General features: G+C 35.2%; 1 protein-coding gene across 9 annotated transcripts in view; it reads left to right on the top strand.

Moving 5' to 3' along the window:
* Positions 1 to 20949, top strand: part of SMAD2 (SMAD family member 2) — a 91193-nt gene extending 70244 nt beyond the window's left edge. For all 9 annotated transcript variants that reach the window (XM_058277641.2, XM_058277636.2, XM_004466201.5 and 6 more), the window contains 5 exons: positions 9320 to 9373; positions 10725 to 10937; positions 13637 to 13774; positions 13951 to 14095; positions 18612 to 20949. In XM_058277641.2, coding sequence (XP_058133624.1) covers positions 9320 to 9373; positions 10725 to 10937; positions 13637 to 13774; positions 13951 to 14095; positions 18612 to 18735 — 674 coding nt within the window. In that variant the 3' untranslated portion in view covers positions 18736 to 20949. The remainder of the gene's footprint in view (positions 1 to 9319; positions 9374 to 10724; positions 10938 to 13636; positions 13775 to 13950; positions 14096 to 18611) is intronic.
* Positions 20950 to 21335: the final 386 nt, after the last annotated feature.

The following is a 21335-nucleotide window of genomic DNA, read 5'->3' as shown; positions in this document are numbered from 1 at the left end:
TTAGCCTGTGTTGGGATAGAATGAGTTAATATTTTTCAAAAGGTCTAATAGAGGACAAATTAAGTATAATAAGGGACAATATGAACCAGCACCTATTACATTTTTGCTTTTCATTTTTATTAAATTTCTGTGGTCAAGTCTTCATTTTGACATTAGGGATCAGGTTGGAAATCACAGAGATCTAAAGTTTGATTCACTTTTATAGACAGATGTTAACAATCCCTTTTCAAGTCATGATTGATTTTTATGAAAATGTTGGTTCAAACAGGTGTATAGAGAAATAGTATCTTTTAAAATGACTACTAAGATGTAGATTTCACGGCCACAGTTCAGTTTTTTAATCTGAATATGGATTTTGAATTATAAATGTTACTGTGCCTGTCCATAAGCTTTTTGGATCTGCATATGTCAGTGATAAGTTTTTGAGAATGTAGTAAAAATGTATGTATATGTAATTATTTATAAATTACCTACATGTACTTAATATATTGTACATTCTAAAGCAGGGGTTCTTAACCAGGGATCCTCAGAATCCCAAGGGGTCTGTGGAAAGATTTCAGGGGGTCTGTGAGCTTGAATTGAAAATTTAAAAAAACATTTGTGGAGACATGTTCGTGCAGGTCTGGTATATATATTAAATAATACACAGTATAATTTGGACTTAGTAAGGGGTCTGTGGTTTTCACCTGACTGGCATGGGGTCCATGGAATTTAAAAAGGTTAAGAACTCTTGTTCTAAAACCTACGCACAAAAGAGAAATTCAAGAATAAGTTGAAATTTAAAAAAAAAAATAAGTGCTATTATTTTCTTCCTGTAAACCAGTAAATCATTTTGTGTACCTCTAGATGAGGGTTCACATACCCTACTTAAGAGACTGCTTTTGTAACCAAATGTGTATAATTAGAGTAGCAAATAGCATGGTCAGACTCTGAGCCAGACTATCTGGGTTTGAATTGTGCCTTTACCATATACTAGCTGGGTAACTTAGGCACTCATATTCCTAATCTGTAAAATAGGGATAATTATAGCACATAAGTCATAGGGCTGTTAAGAGAGTTAATATTTGTAAAGTATTTAAAAATGTTCCCTTCTCATAGTATACTATATGAGTATATTAAATGAAAATATAAAAGGTGTTAACCCTTAAGAAAAAGGAAGAAAATTGATTACACAAAGATTTGAAAGAAAATGAGGTATCCAGACAAGTAGCATTTCACCTTCATGATTAGGTTCATCTCTGTCAAGTAGGAAAGTAGATTAGTCAAGATGGAGCAGTCTGGGAAAACGGACTTGGCCCAGTGGTTAGGGCGTCCGTCTACCACATGGGAGGTCCGCGGTTCAAACCCCGGGCCTCCTTGACCCGTGTGGAGCTGGCCCATGCGCAGTGCTGATGCGCGCAAGGAGTGCCCTGCCACGCAGAGGTGTCCCCCGTGTAGGGGAGCCCCACGTGCAAGGAGTGCGCCCCGTAAGGAGAGCTGCCCAGCGCGAAAGAAAGTGCAGCCTGCCCAGGAAGGCGCCGCCCATACTTCCCGCCATGACGACAACAGAAGCGGACAAGGAAACAAGACGCAGCAAATAGACACAAAGAACAGACAACCGGGGGAGGGGGGGAATTAAATAAATAAATAAATCTTAAAAAAAAAAAAAAGATAGAGCAGTCTGGTCCGAGAACTTCCAGATGATGATGTTATTGACTATGCCATCTTTCTTCAGTGTCTTGTAGTTTTCAGTGTAGATGTCTACCATATATTTTGTTAAAATACATTCCTCAGTATTTTGGGCTTTTAGTGATATAAATGTTATTTTTTATGAATTTTATTTTTCAATTCTTTGTTCCTAGGATGTAGAAAACAATTCAATTTTAAAAATATTGATCTTTTTGTTTTTCCTGCAACTTTGCTAAATTTATTTTGGTTCTAGTATTTTTTTGTAGATTCCTAAGACTTTCTGTACACACCACCATGTTATCTGTGAATAAAGATGGTTTTCCTCCTTCTTTTCTAGTCTTCATGCCCTTTTCTTTTTCTGTCCATTATTCTATGTCAAATAAAAAAACCTATTTTACAGATGTTGCAACATATTGAATTACACAACAAATGAATGTTCAGTATAAAAAATTAGAAAGCAAAGCTAGGGAAGAAAAGAAAATTTAAACATTCCATTTAATTTTATCTGGCAATAATTATACTTTTAATTTTAAAAGGTTCATTGTTTACCTAAAGAAACAAAATCAACATGTCAGTGATGTTGATTTAGAAAGCTAGAAAGTGGCAGAGGAATTCACACTTAGGATATCAGACTCCAGAGATCCTGATGTCCACTCCTACACTGGACTACCTTTGGCTGGTTTCAGATGACACAGGGAAAAACAAGTGCTTTTGAGATGTATTTCTGAGGTAGGATTCAATTGATGTTCAGGTAGGGACTAGGTTAAAGGAGTAACCCTGCATGATTCCTAGTTTTCTGGAAGGTTTGTGAAAATGATTTGTCGCTAATCAGTGAATTCGATTTTTTTTTTAAAGATTTATATATTTATTTCTCTCCCCTTTCCCCCCTGCCCCAGTTGTCTGTTCTCTGTGTCTGTTTGCTGTGTGTTCTTCGTCTGCTTCTGTTGTTGTCAGCGGCACAGGAATCTGTGTTTCTTTTTGTTGTTTCATCTTGCTGTGTCAGCTCTCGGTGTGTGCAGTGCCATTCCTGGGCAGGCTGCACTTTCTTTCGTGCTGGACAGCTCTCCTTACAGGGCACACTCCTTGCACGTGGGGCTCCCCTACGAGGGGCCACCCTTGCATGGCGCGGCACTCCTTGCACGCATCAGCACTACACGTGGGCCAGCTCCACACGGGTCAAGGAGGCCTAGTGTTTGAACCATGGACCTCCCATGTGGTAGACGGACACCCTAACCATTGGGCCAAGTCCGCTTCCCTAGATTTTTTTTTTAAGCATATGTTTTAAGCCTTTTAAAAATAGTTAATTTTAGTTCTTCAAGATTATATTTCTGTAATATGAAAGAAAAGAAAAATGATTCTGAGGCCTTTAGTTTTTCTGTACTCCTATTATATGTACCTTTGAAAGAATAAAAGTATGTTTATTTTTTCATTTGAATGGTATTAATTTATGCTTATATTAAGACACTAAAACTTATAAGAATATATTTCTTTACCATTTATTTTGCTCAGGACATTCAAACTAACTTAATACCCCCTCAAAATAAATCTTAAACATCTAACTCATATCAGAATGAATTCCATTTGGAACAAACATTTAAACATGAAAAATGAAACCCTACAATTCCTAGGATTTGACATTGAATAATGTTTTTCATAATCTGAGCAAGAAATATATAAGACATAAAACTGGGGAGAAAAAAATTGATAAATTTGAATAAATAAAATTAAGAATGTCACCTTGGGAAGCGGATGTGGCTCAACTGATAAGAGTGTCTGCCTACCATTTAGAAGGTCCAGAGTTTGAACCCAGTACTTCCTGGCCATGTGGTGAGCTTGCCCATGCACAGGGCTGCTGTGCGCAAGGAGTGCCATGCTACGCGGGGGTGTTCCCCACGTAGGGGAGCCCCAAGTGCAAGGAGTGCGCCTTGCAAGGAGAGCTGCCCCGTGTGAAAAAAGCGCAGCCCACCCAGGAATGGCGTCACACACCCGGAAAGCTAATGCAACAAAAAGAGACAGATTCCCGGTGCTGCTGAGAATGCTAGCAGACACAGAAGAATACTCAGTGAATGGGCACGAGAGCAGACAATGGTGGGGGAAGGGGAGAGAAATAAATAAATCTTTTAAAAACAAAAAGAATGTCACCTTGAAAAATACCAAAACAAACGAAAAACTAGGGAAAATATTTGTAAATGGATGGATGGCAGCTAATAACTGATTTCTATACTTAAAAACTCTTAAAAATAAGAGGAAACATATAGCACTTAATAGAAAAATGCCTAAAAGGAACATGAATACACTTTACAATAAAAACAGTAAGAGGGAACAGATGTAGCTGAAGTGGTTGAGTGCCTACTTTAATGTATGAGGTCCTGGATTCAATCTCTGGTACCTCTGAATAACAAAAAAAAACAGTTTTCATTGGGGAGTGGGTGTAGCTCAGTGGTTGAGCACCTGCTTCCCATGTACAAAGTCCTAGGTTCAATCCCTGGTACCGCTTAAAACAACAAAAACAGTAAGAGTTGCCTCTTAAAGCTATCAGGTAGGCAAATGTCAACCTATTTGATAATATAGGTATAGTGTGAAGAAACTAAAATGGGTGGTGGGACTAAATATTCTTGGAGAGTACTTTGGCACATATTTATAAAAATTTAACACATTCCCTTTCATATAATATTCCCTCTGACAAATTTGACTAACGTATTACACAAATATACACAAACTTGTGTATAAAGATATGCACCAGTGATTTATCTAGATGTCTTAGCTGTGGGTAACAAAATCGCTGATTCGGGCTGCCTTAATTAGTGAGGATGTTTATTCTCTCATGACTGGATATCTCTTGGTAGGCCAGACTTTGGTAGCTGTGTGTGTGTGTGTGTGTGTGTGTGTGTATAAATTATTTTAGGTTAACTATAAATTGCCTCCGTTTTAAAACTTTAAAAAAATATGCCTTCAAAGCGTCTGTTACCTAGTATTGTTAGCTTAATTTAAATTGTGTTTTATGTGTACTTATATTGAACCTTTCTTTTTGTAATTTTAATTCTAACTTTTTGTCACATTTGACTGAACTCTTACTAGTCTAAATTAATGAACTGTGGCTCTACTGATTTTCTGGTCCCTTCTGATGAGTATTTAATTAGAGGTGTAAACAGTTAGAGATATGAATAATTGGGCAGTTTCCTCCATTTCTAATAGTGGCTTTGTTTATTTTATATCTACTTCAGGAAACAGTAGTGAGTTTAGTTCATTGTTCTAAATATATTTTGACCTTTCTTAGTTGTACCTGTTGTGACTTGCCAACAGATTTTCAAACTGAGGAACAAAAACAGCATAAACTTAATTTTGCTATGGAAGACTGTTCTGTTTTCCAGTCTCTATTTCAGATTTATTTGTTTATCCAGAGCTGCCATTTTACCTTTCTTATGTGGTATTTTATCTCGTGGTTACAATGATAGATGTTGCAGGGCTGTGGAGAGGGTATGTGATACCCATTACTGCATTAATCTACATCTAAGCCATTAGTGTGCATTGGGAGCTTCAAAGCTATAGGTATATCTGTGATTGTTCCCTCTTTCTCTTATTTTGTATATTTGTACCTCCCGCCCCTTATTTTCTTGATTAGATTAGCTTGCTTATCTAACACTGGAAGAAATGGATAATTTTCTAAGAGCATATACCAAAACTGACTCCACAAGATAGAGCCATCTTAACAGTCAACTTTTCTAGAAGAAATAAAGTTCTCAAAGTCTGCTTTAGAAAATTATTAATTATAAGCAATTCCTTTGGGAAGTTCTACCAAACTGTTAAAGAGTACATTATCACAATGCTATTTAAACTGTTGCAGAGCATTGAAAATACATACATCATAGGTTGTCTTCATGAGCAGCATAACGTTGATCTTAAAACTGGGAAAACATAGCACTCATTCAAAAATCTACAGACCAATATTGCTTGAATACTGATGCAAAACTTCTAAGTGAGCAATTTTACCTCTCAACCTCAGCCTGCATCATGCTTATGGGAAGATTCTAGAAGAATTTTCTTAAAGTCAAGTATAAGACAACATAGTAGGACTCCACAGGATGGGAGTTTAATATTTTCTTGTTTATTGTGTGGGTCTCAACCCACTGAGATAACACTCTTTGACAAGTTGAACTCTTTCATATTCCATAGAATATTCCCTTGGTGGGTGGAGACTCAAAGAGAAAACGACAAGGCAGAAGAGACAGAATTTTAATGCTGGAGCCCCAAGGAAGTAAAAACACAGAGAAGGTAGATACTTGAGAGAGAGAAGGCTCATTAGATATGGCAGAGGCCCTGGGAAGAGAGACAAGCTGTTTACCTGATAGTTTACAGCTGGCCTTGTTGAGAGACCTGAGCAGCTGAGCCCAGAGAGAAATGAGCCCCGGGAGAGAGTCAAGACTTATCCCAGCCTACATCGGATATTGGAAGAAGCTGGGACCATGGAACCTTAAGAGGAAGAGGAAGCCTGAATCCTTGCAGACATCCGCAGCCATCTTACTCCAACACGTGGCAACAGACTTTGCTGAGTGAAGTAACTTACACTTTATGGCCTGGTAACTGAAAGCTGCTACCCCAAATAACCTTTATAAACCCAATCGAGTTGTGGTACTTATCATCACCACTCCTTTGGCTGACTAATACACCATTTATCTAATTTTACTTTTGTTACCTGCACTTGGGGTGTAAAATCTGTGAAACCATTTCCTACTACAAGATCTTGTAGATGCCTCCCTACATTATCTTCTAGGACCTTTATGGTCTTGGTTCTTACATTTTAGATCTTTGATCCATCCTTAGTTAATTTTTGTATAGGGCTTGAGATTGTGATTCTGTCTCATTCTTTTGGATATGGATATCCAGTTCTCCAAGCACTGTTTGTTGAAGAGGCCATTCTGTCTCAGTTGAGTGGGCTTTGTGGCCTTGTTGAAAATCAGTTGACCCTGTATGTAAGGATATAGATCAGAACTCTCAGTTCAGTTCTGTTGGTCAGTTTTTCTATCCTTTTGCCAACCCCATGCAATTTAGACCACTGTAGCTTTGTAATACGCATTAAAGTCAGGTAGCATGATTTCTCCTATTTCGTTTTTATTTTTCAATATGTTTTTGGGTATTCAGGGCCACTCAACCTTCCAAATAAATTTCTTACTTAGCTTTTCCAATTCAGTAAAAAAATTCTCTTGTAATTTTTATTGGTATTGCATTAGATCTGTAAATCAATTTGGGTTAAGACAGGTATCTCAAATGTAAGATGTGAGACATCTCAGGTAGGATGTTACCAATAGGGGAAAATGTGAGAAGAGGGGGAATGAGATTAAGAGGAATCTTCTATTCCCATGACCTTTTTTGTAACCTAAAGCTTCTTTGCAAATAAAGTGAGAAAAAAAAAAAAAAGACACTGGGAGAACATACAGAAGAAATTGTCAACTATACATAAAAGATATGATGATGAAAGATACCATAACATTTTTAAAAATCCTTTATTATTTAGTTTTTTAGTATTTTTATTAATTTTTTAGGATTTGTTTTTGGGAGATTTTAGCTTGCAGAAGGATCCCAGCTATGGCGGGGAGGATCACTGGTGCAGGGTGTTGGTGGTGGAGGGATATGTGGAGAGGAGTGTGGGGCATTCCTTTATGGAATATTAATATGTTCGACTTGTCTTGGGATGTTATCTCCATCAGTGGAGACTCACAATAACTGAAAAAATATTGAATTCCCATCCTGGCAAGCCCTGCTACATTTTCTAATGGAGCAGTAAGGAGGAGGACAGATCAATATGCCAGGGCCATGACATTGGCAATGGCTACTTGGGAGCCTTGTTATTGTGAAATTGAAACTTAACTTAGTATTAGATATTCCCTATGAATTATGTCCTGAAAGCCTCCTTGTTGCTCAAATGTGGCCTCTCTCTAAGCTAAACTCAGCATATAAACTCTCTACCTTCCCCTGATGTGAGACATGACTCCCAGGGATGAGCTTCCTGGCACCAAGAGATTACTACAAAGTGCTAACTAGCAGTGCATTTGGAAAAAGACCTTGACCAAAAGGGAGAGGTATTAAATACAAATGAATTTTTATGACTAAGAAATTTCAACATGAATCAGGAGGTCATTCCAGAGGTTACGCTTTTGCACATCTCAGGAGGGTCTCACTGACTGCCACAGTAAGCAGTGCCTCGAGCAAGGGTGCTCCTGAGCGCTCTAGAGACATCTAGACACTACAGACAGGGCAGACAACCTCAGGAATTAGGCACCCTATCAGCAAGCCTTACCTTGGATTATATGTTCCCCAACCTAACAGCTAGACTCATTTATAATTTCTGTCTATATATCTCTTTTGCCCTTTTTATTTGTACCTATAATTAGCAGTATATTTGTTAAATATTTGTACCAGAGACTTAGATCTTTTGAAAGTTCATATGCCAATTGTGCCTTGAATCTCAGCAGTGTTGTAACATGTACTCTCCAGTTCATCAGACTTGCCCAGGATAATGAACAAAAGGATGATGGTGGACAAAAACCAGAGTATCTACAACTGCAAGCAAGATAGTTCCATCCAACTGCCCCATGGAATCTAAGCCCCCTGTCAATCAGAAACAGAGTGGCCATCACCATCCTAAAATTTTTAAGATTGAGGAATGAACAAATATAAGGGGGGGAATGCAGCTGTAGCCTAAAATAGATTTCTTACTTTAGCAATGGAAGATCTTGTAATATTAATATAAAGGCAGTGGTCACCAGAGGTTCTGAGGGAAGAGAGAGGGAAGAAATAGGTGTAACACAGAGCATTTTTGGGACATTGGAATTGTTCTGAATGACATTGCAATGACTGATACAGGCCATTATACATTTTGTCAGAACCTATAAAAATGTGCAATGTAAAGTATAAAAGAATAAACTATTGACCTTGGTTACTAACAATGCTTCAATATATGTTCATTGTAACAAATGTACCATATTAATGACAGATGTTGTTAAAAGGGAAAAGTGGGGGAGGGTGTTGGATATATGGGAATCATCCTATATTTTATATGTAACACTTATGGAATCTAAAGCTCCATTAAGAATAAAATTAGACATTGCAGTCTTGTTTCCTATAGCAAATGTTCAGAAATAGCCTGAATAGCCATTGATGTGGGACCATAATGTACCACAATGTAATGTTTTACATCTGTAAACAAAATAATAACTATATAGATAAATAAGTATATCTCCCAATATGAATAGTCTTTGATAGAATAAGTGATATAAAAGCAAAGTTCAGAATAGTGTTAACATTTATGTAAAAAAAAGGGCACAGAACAGAAATGTTTATGTAAAGTGAATCATGAAGAGATTCTGAAGAAATAAACAAGGAACTGGTAATACTGGATACCTTTGGGGAGGGGACGTGGGTGGCTAGGAGCCAGTACTGCTTACCCTTTTGTTCTTTTAGGTAGTGATTCCCCCCCCCCCCCCCAATTAAACTAAAATAAAGCAGTTGTGTATTTTTGAAATCTTGGAATTTAAATTACCTGTGTATTATTTGTGATCACTGAATTATAACCAATTACAACCAATTTTATTATTTGGTCAGAAGTTCTGGAAATACTTCAAAATCTGTATAAAATTCAATCCTTTTATTTCAGGATCTCCAGCAGAACTATCTCCTACTACTCTTTCCCCAGTTAATCATAGCTTGGGTAAGTTGCAAATACACTGATTTATTTTAATAAAATTTCCTCCCTGGTTTCTATTTTGCACATATATGAGAGAGGAGTTCCAATGAATAATCAAATAATTGTTTAAACGGTTTAAACTAGTGCTTTTTAAAATCTTTTTTACTGGCACATATGAAAGTAAAAAAAATTAATATTCTTTAATTTTAATTAGTGGAAACCGTATTCTTTATTCTTGGATAACTATATGACCTAATATAGCTAGATTTTTATGGGTATGTTTAATATATTTTGAAATAACATTTGTTAATATGAGACATAATGTGTATATATATGTGAAAGATAGATGTGTGTATGTGGTATAGTAATGTGTATATATTATATGCATATATATATTTCTGTAGTTTATTCATATATATATGACAGCATATATATATAACATAAAATTGGCCGCTTTAACTATTGCATAGTTTATTATTATCCCTCATTTTGCCTATTTCACAATTTCTCTTCAGAGTCTACATCTTTGGAATTTATGCTACAAAATTGTTGAATTTTTTTCTTTTATGTTTAGTTGTTAACAAGTAAAATACATATAGTCCTAGTTTTCCTACATTCCCAAGAATGTAGACTCTTGGTTCCATATTGTGTTTTCACTGACAAACTCTTTGCCTTTTCTTACTTTCTGGTTCTTACATATGTGTAGCTTTTCTATTTTTGTAATTAGGGTAACTCACTGGCAATTTCATGTTCAAATATACAAATGTCAAAAATATGTCATATTTTGCATCCTCTATTATGACCTAAAATTTTTATCCTCATGGCTTTTGACTCTAATCATTAATTTTAGGTAAATTATTTCCTTCCTCTTTATCCAATAAAAATAGCTTTGTTATGCATTTGAGAAATACCCAACTTGAGGCAAATAGTTGATTTACTTTACCTATGTTTGTTTTATATTTGAGTGGGACCTAGAATAAAATTTATGGGGGAGCACATGTGGCTCAAGCAGTTGAGTGCCTGCCTCCCACAAGGGAGGTCCTGGGTTTGGTTCCTGGCGCCTCCTAAAGAAAAAACAAACAGGCAATGAGCAAAAAACAACAAGCAGACAGACAAGGGAGCCATCTCGGGGTGGGGGTGGAGTAAGGGGGAAACTCTTGGTATACAGCAAATGATACAACATAAAATCTAGGAAATAAGGTTTGCAAATTGAAAGTGGAAATCTGGAATGGTCTGTGGAAACTGGAGTCCATGATATAAATGTTAAGTCTGATTCCTAACCTGTTGACAGTGTAGACTGGCATAGAGCATATAAAGTCTATTCTTGGCTTGAATTGTTAACACAGTAGTTTTTGCTTTTATGTTTTATTTTCAGATTTGCAGCCAGTTACTTATTCAGAACCTGCATTTTGGTGTTCAATAGCATATTATGAATTAAACCAGAGGGTTGGAGAGACGTTCCATGCATCACAACCCTCACTAACTGTAGATGGCTTTACAGATCCATCAAATTCAGAGAGATTCTGTTTAGGTTTACTCTCCAACGTCAACCGAAATGCTACAGTAGAAATGACAAGAAGACACATAGGTATGCTTCTGTTATGTGAAGTCAAAAGTTGTTCCTGACTGCTGCATATTTTCTAGCTACTATTACAGATAATCTTTGGTATTTTAAAAACCAGTACCATACACCTACAGTGTGATATATCACATCAAGAGATTTTGTGCAAAATAGCCAACCCTTCTATCCATTCAAGTATCTTCTTTATATGCTTAAGTGCTTAAGTGCACAGGCCTTACTGCTTTTAAGTCTTCAATTAATAGGTGTTAAATAATGTATTTTGTTGAATCTTTACCAGTCATAAAATTGCCATGCTCAGATTTTTATTTATAATTTTAACAAATCATGAATATTTTTCAGTTTGTTCATGTCATCTGGTTTCTTTCCTCTTTAGTGAGTTCATAAATTAGATGATATCTGTTCAACATTAATCTGAGGCAAGATTCTGAAACAAGAACTACCATTTAATATAGTTCAAATTATAATTCAGAGGGTCTCAAACCACAGAGGTTCATGAAATCAAAACTTTTCATAAAGACACTAAGATGTTAATTGCCTTTTTCACTCTCATTCAAAACTTTTATAGTGTAAAGTGAAGTTTTCAGAGACTGTATTTCATATGATTTTGTAAGGGATTAAATACAGAAGCTGATATGAGAATCCAAGTTGCTTCTCTTCATTCAGACGGTAAAGAGGGTTGCAAAATGTAAAACATTGCCATTCTTACACTTACTTTGTTTTGGGGCTAAGAAAATACAATTTTTCATAAAAATATTTATTTTAATATATAATGGATTTATTATTTTTATTTTTAATGTACTAAGAAACTTTTAAAAATCTACTCTGGAAAATTTCCATATAATCTGCGTAAACAATATCTTCGGGTTCATCAGTAATTTTTATAAAAGGTTAAAAAGTTTGAGAACCACTGATAAAATTGAACATTGTTATGTTACCTTAAAGTAACTTACCAATAGTTTACTTCTGTTTACCTTTAATTAATCATCATCTCCTGCGAAAAATAATGCTGATTTCTAAAGAGTGATTGTGAAAAAGCAAAATGTCACTTACTTGGAAGTCAAGTTACTTGGCTAAATGTAGAACTTCTCAAATCTTGCTTGATGTATAAATTTTGGATAGTTTTGTTCAGAACCCTAGGTGTCATTATAGGTGAGTGAGGCCTCTGAATATCTGCCTCCTGTACTTTAAAACAGTTTGGGATTCTACATAAAATTTTGTTTGACAGGTTTCCTCCATCCTATAGCTGTTTTTCAAACTTTTGGTTGTAAATATTTGATCATCTTTTTACTTTGGTTTCTAGTTTATTGGCTGCTTTTGATCAGAAAATGTAGTCTACTTTTTGGGCTTAATGTTTCTCTGCCAGGTACATGCTGCATTATTCTGTAGATATTCCACAGTCATAAGAGAATAGATACCAGGTTCTACATATATCTATTAAGTCTGGCTTCTTGGTTGTTTTGCTGCAGATTATATAACAGATTACCACAAACCTAGTAAGAACAGCAAAAGTTTGCTATTCCACAATTTCCTTGGGTCCCAGAGTCGAGACACATGTTAACTGGCCCTTCCACTCAAGGTCTTGTCTTACAAGGCTGAAGTCAAGGTGGAGGACAAGGAGCTCGAGATCCTTCTTCCCTTGGCAGAATTCAGTTCCTTGCATTTGTAGGACTGAGACCCTTATTTCTTTGCCAGCTCCTACTGACTTTACATATTCCTTACCTCTTGGCCTCCTCCATCTTCAAGGCCAGCAGTGGCAATGGGGAATCACTCTTGCGTTGAATGCCTTTCACTCATGCTTTGAATTACTTTTGCCGGGGAAAGCCCATAACTTTTTAAGTGATCACTCTTCAAGCCTGCTAAAGATATCTCCCTTTCTTAAGGTCAGCTGATTTGGGACTAAATTGCATCTGAAAAATCTCTTAACATCTAGACTATTTGTTTGGTTGAATAATAGAGAAGACATATGCCTAGCCGGGGGTAAAAATCTTAGGTGTACCACCTTAGAATTCTACCTATCACAGTTATTTTCTTAAAATCCTTATATCTCTAATATTTTTTTTGTACTTGATCTGTCAAATTCTGAAAGAGGTATATTAAAATCTCCCAATATCACTTTTTCTTACCTAATTCTGCTTATATATCTAGGGATTAATTTAGAAAATAAAACCATAATATATTGTTTTTAAAAGAGGCAAATGACTCTGACCTTATGATGTTTTTTAGTATCTTTTTTCTTAGCATCAGTGGGATCATTAAGGAAATATTTATTGTTTTGAAGATACATTTATCTAAACTTTAATAGTTAATTCCTTCTAAATCAACTCAGTTTATTTTACTTATTTAAATTATGTGATTTAATGTGAAATTCTTCTTCCATCTAAGTAAATGTACAGACAGGCTAAAATTATGTTAACTAATATAAATGACAGTTATTTTATGGGTGGCAGAAGTTTTTCTTGTTTTAAATTTTTCTATCCTTGTACTTTTCTGCATTGTTTACATACTTTTAATAAGCATGTATTATTTTTACAAATGAATAAAATCATTGTTAAAAAATACATAGTGCATTATATCAAAACATACCTGTGCAGAAGATAATGGAAGTACCTTATATCATTTTAAAATATTCCTTTAAGAAGACTATTTCAAAATCACATTGAAATAGCAAATGCTATAAAATTAACCCCATGTGTGTTTTGTTTTAGGAAGAGGAGTGCGCTTGTATTACATAGGTGGGGAAGTTTTTGCTGAGTGCCTAAGTGATAGTGCAATCTTTGTGCAGAGCCCCAATTGTAATCAGAGATACGGCTGGCACCCTGCAACAGTGTGTAAAATTCCACCAGGTATGGCTACAGCAATGGAAATAAACTTGTCACTGTCAACTTGCTTAGTTTTCTAGTTGCTAGTAATTTTAGGAATCAGATAATTTGCATGCGCCTATTCTACAATCTGTTGCTTTTAAAAAATTATTTTGTAATAGTGATATTCTTTGTACACAGTTTTTCTTTTTTAATTGTAGGCTGTAATCTGAAGATCTTCAACAACCAGGAATTTGCTGCTCTTCTGGCTCAGTCTGTTAATCAGGGTTTTGAAGCTGTGTACCAGCTAACTAGAATGTGCACCATAAGAATGAGTTTTGTGAAAGGGTGGGGAGCAGAATACCGGTATGAAATATGTATTTGATTTCTAAATTTTCAAGATGTAATTATTTTTATTCCATTCTTTGCATCTTCTGGAGTTCATTTGTATTGAGGTTATTGATTAAGCAGATTTTTATGTAAAATAATGAATAGAAATTGAAGGTCTCTAGAGTCAAAACTTTTGAGTTACTTTCGCAAGTTACTATGCTGTATAATGAGTTATGATTAAAACTTGTACAGACGTGTTTTAACATCATGCTGCAGAGTGTTAATTACCTCGAAAGGGTTTTTATTAAGGGTTCATAGAAGGAGAGATGTTTTTACCTGGTCCTTATGGTAAAGCTTTCTGCTACAGAAGGTGCATGAACTAGGGTCTACAAGATAGATTGGATTCAGTAGGCATAGATAGATATGGGGGATTGGGGAATGATAATCCTGCCAGTAAATGAGCGGTTCAGTTTGGAGTATACAAAAGTAGAGATAAATAAGTTGAGTCCTGTCGAATATCAAGTTAAGAAGTAGAACTTTATTCAGAAAGGGTTACTTGCTATGTGCCAGGTACAGTGTGGTGTTAAAAATTTAGTATTTCGCTTATGCTTTCAAACATTATCCTTTCTTTATAAGACTGAAACATGAAATTGCCATCCTTAGGCTTAAAAAAAAAAAGGGTCCTACTAATGCATATGTGGAAACAGGTTTAGAAAAGTTAGGTAATTTTCCCAGGATCACACTGTGAGGTTACAGTTATGGAATGAAAGACAGATTCCTTGACTCATTGACTGACTGATTGATTAGTTGGTTGATTATACCAGGGCTGGGGATTGAACCTGGGGCTCTTATTTGAAAGCTGGTGTCCAGTCACTGACCCACATCGGCTCCCCTTAGTAGGTTTTTTTCGTTTGTTTTTGCTTGTTATTTGTTTTTGTTTTCTCTAGGAGGCACCGGGAACTGAACCCGGGACCTACCATGTGGGAAGCAGACGCCCAAACGCTTGAGCCATGTTCACGCCCTCCTTGACTCTTAACTTCTTTTCTAAGGATAGTAGTAATTATGTAATTGAATTTTACAAAAACTAATTTTTTGTAAAAACTAAAATATTCTAAGTTACTTATAAATTAAATGATAGATTCTACATCAAAATAAGGGAATACTCCTTTAGCATATTAAAGGATAGAACTATAAGTAATATACTTATTGTCCAGTTCAAGTTGCTTACCCCTTGAATGCCTGCTTAAGAAAATAAAATGCTATTCATAAAATAATATTCCAGTTTCATCTAGCAATGTGGGTCCTTCTTCAGAATTTATTTCATTTGATTTAGACTTGATTATCTTAAATAAGTTTTGTGAGGCATGTGGTTTTTGAGATGGTAAGGTGATTTCTGCTGGTTAAATGTTTTTATAAAAATATATCCTAGAATGAAGACTTGCCACTATTTTGTCCAAGTTATATTGGTAGAATAATTTATTTTGTAGTCCTCCTGTACTCGTTTGTTTCAATCATTTCACTTTTTGAGATATAATACCATTAAAAATCCTGAATCTGAATACTTATTTTTTTTCCTTTGGACTTAAATTGACCTCAGTTGATATTTGTGTCAGTCAGTATTCTCCAGAGAAACAGAATCAACAGGACCTTTAAAAATGTAAAAAGAGATTTATTTATTTTAAGGAGTTGGCTCATAAAATTGTAGGATCTGGTAAGTCTAAAGTCTGTAGGGAGGGAGGGCTAGCAGGCTTGGAGACTCAGGCAGGATTTGATGCTACAATTCTGAGGCAGAATTTCTTCTTTTCCTGGAAATGTCCATTTTTGTTCTTAAGACTTCAACTAAAAATAATAATAATAAAAAAATAAAAATAAAAAGACTTCACTGATTGAAAGAGGTCTACCACTGTATTAAGGATAATCTCCTTTATTTAAAATAAACCGATTATAGATGTTAATCACATTTATAACATACCTTCACAGCAATACCTAGATTAGTGTTTGATTTAAATAACTGGGTGTTGTGGCCTAGTCAAGTTGATATGTAAAAGTAAGCATCTTAATATTAAAATTAAATTCAAATGGTACTATGTCATATTAAGTTTTTAGGCCAGACGTCTCTTTTTTCAAAAGGGTTAGTGTTGCAAAACATGGTAGGAATTCAGTGGAATTAAAAACGAACGAACTATAGGGAGCAGACTTGGCTTAAGCAGTTAAGTGCCTGCTTCCCACGTAGGAGGTCCCAGTTTCATTCAGTTCAGCCAACTCAGGGGAACCAGTGTGGCTCAGTAGTTGAGTTCCAGCTTCCCACATACAAGCCCAGATTCGACCCCAGCCTGGTACCTTAAAAAACAAACCAACCAACAACTACATAGGATCGGGAGTATTCCATGTTTATCTGTAGGTCTTCTGCTAAGAACAGTTTTTTTAATTGGTTGAGAGATACTGCCTTTTATATACTGTGAACTCTGCCATTATTTAACTCAGAGATATATTAAAATTTGTAATAATGAGAAACAGTAATTTGTAGCATATTTTTATGAATATATAGAGACAGGTACATCTGACTTTAGATAATGAAATTGTTTCTTCTAACATTTACAGATTAAAATAACATCTGATACCCATATATATGTGAACTATGGGTGGCTTCCAGGAACTTTTTGTCCTTAATGACACTGAAACTGAGATAGTAGACCCCATAGTTAGGTTTCTAAAACTGTTTTACAATTGCCTTATTGCCATTTTCAGTGCCAGCATAAAAATAAGTAAATATAGTAAGTAGGAAATATATGTGAAGAATTCATAATTAATTGGGAAATAAGTCCGAGTTAAGTGAATCAGTATCTAAAATAAATAAACAAGGTAGAGAGATGAATAATCCCTCATGTGCAGTTTTGTGCCCAAATTAATATAGTATCAGTCTTCTTAAAACTATTTCCCTTTGATTACCTTGATTAAGAATTATTCCTGAGGGTTAAACTAAGCTGTAACAGATCTGATTGAAAACAAATAGGAAAATATCTAGAACTCAGCAAATGACAAAATCAAAATTAAAAGGCATCTTGGCAACATTACTGAAGAAGACCTGATCAAGGGAAAGATCAGGAGAAACATTAAAAGGAATACTTCAAGGGTAATATGACTAAATATGTGAAGTTTGCTAGTGTAATTTTTAGCAGCATGAACAGAAATAGAACATCTCAGTCAAAATAAAGCAGTGAGTTTATACAGATCACATTTCATTTAGGACTACTGTATTCTATGTGCCATATTTTTTAAATGATCAAATATCAAAATGTCTTAGTGTTGGTTCTCCTAGAACAGATCGAGGCAAGGATTGAGTGCTAAGCAATTTATTTGAGAAAGTTAGAAAACATGGATAAGAAGGAGGAAGTGGGTAAGTGGAAGGAAAAGCAGTAATATCATTATTAAACCACTACCACAGTGGACAGGTCACTGGAGCTTATTCTCTCAAGGAAACTTTGGAAAATAATACAAAACATTCAGAGTTACTCTACCCAGGGAAAAAGGGATCTCTGGGTATTTAAATGCCAGTTCCCTGGTCATTGTTTGAAGCAGCTTCTAGGGATATTAATTCCCTGGTGCTTGTACACTGCTATAGGTATGGGCAGAACAAAGGAGTTCTCAGACCTAGAATTCCGATACCTGCAATTGGAAGTTGGCTAGAGCACATTGATAAAACATGAATGGTAATAGGTGGGGCACTGAAACCACATTTTTTGAAATACAGTTTTTTAAATTTCATTGTCACTTGGTGATGAAGAGTTAATAATGGACTTTGCTCATGTTTGAAGGACTGTCATATTGATGAAGCAAGCAGACTTATTGGCTTATGCAAAAGAACATATAAGACAGAACTAAAATCAGCACATGGAAATGATAGGATGTCCTTGAACAATTTGTGATTCCCAGATTGTTGCCCATTTCTTTGAATTGCTGGAGGCTTTTATTAAAAGCCTGAATGATATTGTCTTTTAAAGGGAATGTTGTTCATAGGCCTTTTACAGGGAGGTCAAACTCCACTGCTTAACATTCTTTGATAAGCGTTTAGCTTTGGTCAGAATTCCATTTTGTTTTGTATGCTATAAATTTGAACTTCTGTCTAGACTCAGTTTGATATTAAAGTATCCCCATTCTGTTCACTAATATGTATGGTAACCATATATCTTGATTTGCTTGGGACAGTTCTGGTTTAAACCTATTTTTCTGACCTGATTATTGATAAATGCCTGCATTCTCTCTCAAAAGTATCCCATTTTGGTTGGTAAATAATTTCATCCTGCTAAGAAATTTTAGTTTGAGGGGAAAAAAAATGTTTTAATGAATCTCTTGGCAATGGAAGTACTTTGTTTAACCTTGAGGACCATTTTCCAAAATAATAAACAGATATCCAACTATATTACTTACTCAAGTGAATTTAGATTTTAGAATATACGACCTTTTAATTTCTCTAAATTCTTAATGCATGTATCTAGACATAACCATATTGTTCTTTAATTTCCTAATTATTTTCCTGTATTCTATTAAACAGAAGGCAGACAGTAACAAGTACTCCTTGCTGGATTGAACTTCATTTGAATGGACCTCTACAGTGGTTGGACAAAGTATTAACTCAGATGGGATCCCCTTCAGTGCGTTGCTCAAGCATGTCATAAAGCTTCATCAACAAGCAAGTCCCATCAGCAGACTTAATGTAACAACTCTTCTGTCATAGCTATTTGTGTATGGTTCCCATGAACTGTTTACTGTCCAAACATTCAAGAGAGAAAACAGCACTTGAGGTCTCATCAGTTAAAGCACCTTGTGGAATCTGTTTCCTATATTTGAATATTAGATGGGAAAATTAGTTGTCTAGAAATACTGTCCCATAAAAGAGGAAGAGAAGATTTTAAAGACTTGATGATGTCTTCTTGGGCATAAAACTGAGTGTCCCAAAGGTTTATTAATAACAATAGTAGTTATATGTACAGGTAATGTATCATGATCCAGTATCTCAGTATTGTACTGTTTATATACATTTTTTAGTTTGCATAAATTAGGTGTGTGTGTGCTGCTTCTTGGTTTAGGCAAGCCTTTATAAAGTTAAAGTACCTAATCTGTTACTCCCATTTCTCCGTTATTTTTGTGTCTTTTTTAATATATAATATATATATCAAGATTTTGAAATTATCATTTAGAAACAGATTTTCTTTGTAGAAAAACTAATTTTTCTGACTTTTACCAAAAATAAACTAGTGGGGGAGAAAAGCAGATTAACTTTTGAAATCCTTACCTTAATGTGTTCAATGGAATTTAACCATTCATTCCTTTTGTGTTTATTTCCTGCATAGTCTCATTATGGTAACTACACAGAAAGTCTTTCCAAACCTCTTCTCCATTCCTGCTTTTGTCCTGATACCAAAACATAGTAGAATGACATCTGTTGCCAGTAGTGGATGCACTGATACTGCTAGAACAAGTTAATTCTGGAGTATATTAAAAATACATTTGGAGTTAAGTCTCCTTGTCCTACAACCAAATTTTAATAGATAATCATTGACTTGTGTAAATCTAGCAGTCTCCTGGTTTATCCTTACACCTCATAAAAATGCACAGTGGCAGTATAATTATTTTCAGGGATATGCTAGAGTTATTTCAGTATATTTATCCTTTTTTAAAAGCTAACCTTTAGGTGTAAATACCCTGTTTTAAAGTATTTTAAAATACTTATGCAGCAGACCTTGAGCTCTTTGATTTGCGTTGTTTTCATTTAATCTAGTTACCAGATTGTATTATGAAATGTACCTTTTATAAATGCAGTTGCTTCTGCAAAATACCTAGAAAAAATGATGCTGAGGTATGATCTGCAGATAAGGGCCATCTGTTTTTAAAGTATGTTATATTCAATTTATGAAATCTATGTTATTTTACATAATTATGAACACAATTAAAATTGAGGGAGAATCGATTTTTTTAGCTTATAATTATCTGCAGTCTGAGCTGTTCTTAACGAATCCTGGATAAGTGGTTGACTATTATAACCAACCATATTTTATGCTCTGCAGTGGGAGAAAATTCCAGAAGATATGTTGATAATCCATTATGCAGCAAGTAATCCTTGTGTCTAATGTTAACTCATTGCATTTGCAACATTTTTTTCTTGTTTTCATCTCAGTAGAAATGGAAAATAACCACTTCTGATGCCCTTTTAGTAAATGTTCATATTTTTTAAGATAGATATCTTTGGTACTTGTTCTTTGAAATCATATTAACCTGTCTCCACAGGTGTCATTTTCAATATTTTGAGCATTTGGTTGTTTTGGATATTCTCTTATTTCCTATATTTGTGTGTATACGCATGTATTCATGTCAATTTGACAAAATAATTTTTTATTCATCCCAACAAATATTTATTGTTCACCTATCATGTGCCAGGAACTTTCTTAGTCTTTGGTAAAGGTGAACAAGACTGATACAGTTCCTGCCTTTGCTGAGATATCAGATATTATAACTCTTAATCATCTTATTTGTCATGAAAGAGATAAAGAGGGTACTGTGACTGAAAATAACAAGGGGATGCTTCAGATAAGAACGTCGAGAAAGACCTCTCTGAGAAAGTGAGGCTTGACCTAACACCTGCCAGAAGGAACAAGCCAAGTGAAAAGCCAGAAGAGGCAAGCATTCCTGGCAGAGATGAGCATCGTCAGTTGCAAAGGCTCATTTTAAAGGAAATCACTCATTAGGTATAAATGCTTTTATACACAAACCTCTATACAGATCCAAACTTGAGGATCAGAATGGTTCTATAATTTATAATATGTTGAAGGTGGCCTTATTTTATGATCTACTGCTTCATATGTCCTTCTCACTAAATTTTCTTCTTCCTCAAACCCTTGCTGTAAAGATTGTCATCTGTACCAGGTCAATACCACTTAATTTAACAAGTCCTTCTTTAAATCTGCTTTGGGCAAATTTTTACCATTGTAGTGACTGCCTGCTTGCTACCAGACTTCTTACTGCCATTACTGAATTACTACTACTCCTATCCATCTTGTGATTAGAGTAAATATCTCAGATATTGCCACTGTCAGACCTGCTGGAGAAAACAGTGGAACCTCTTGCTGCTGCTTGGGAAGTTTTTACTTGAGAACTTGTAGTAATATTAGGGGTCAGGAATGTGGTAAAAGGTCATGACAATTACTCTTGCATTGATTGCATTAATTGAAGCATTTCCAGCTATAGCATTCAGTAGTGGAGCACAACTCTGCAATTCTGT

Source organism: Dasypus novemcinctus, chromosome 16 (genome assembly GCF_030445035.2).
Source record: "Dasypus novemcinctus isolate mDasNov1 chromosome 16, mDasNov1.1.hap2, whole genome shotgun sequence".
NCBI lineage: Eukaryota > Metazoa > Chordata > Mammalia > Cingulata > Dasypodidae > Dasypus > Dasypus novemcinctus.
This window is presented reverse-complemented; position numbering and strand designations above follow the sequence as displayed.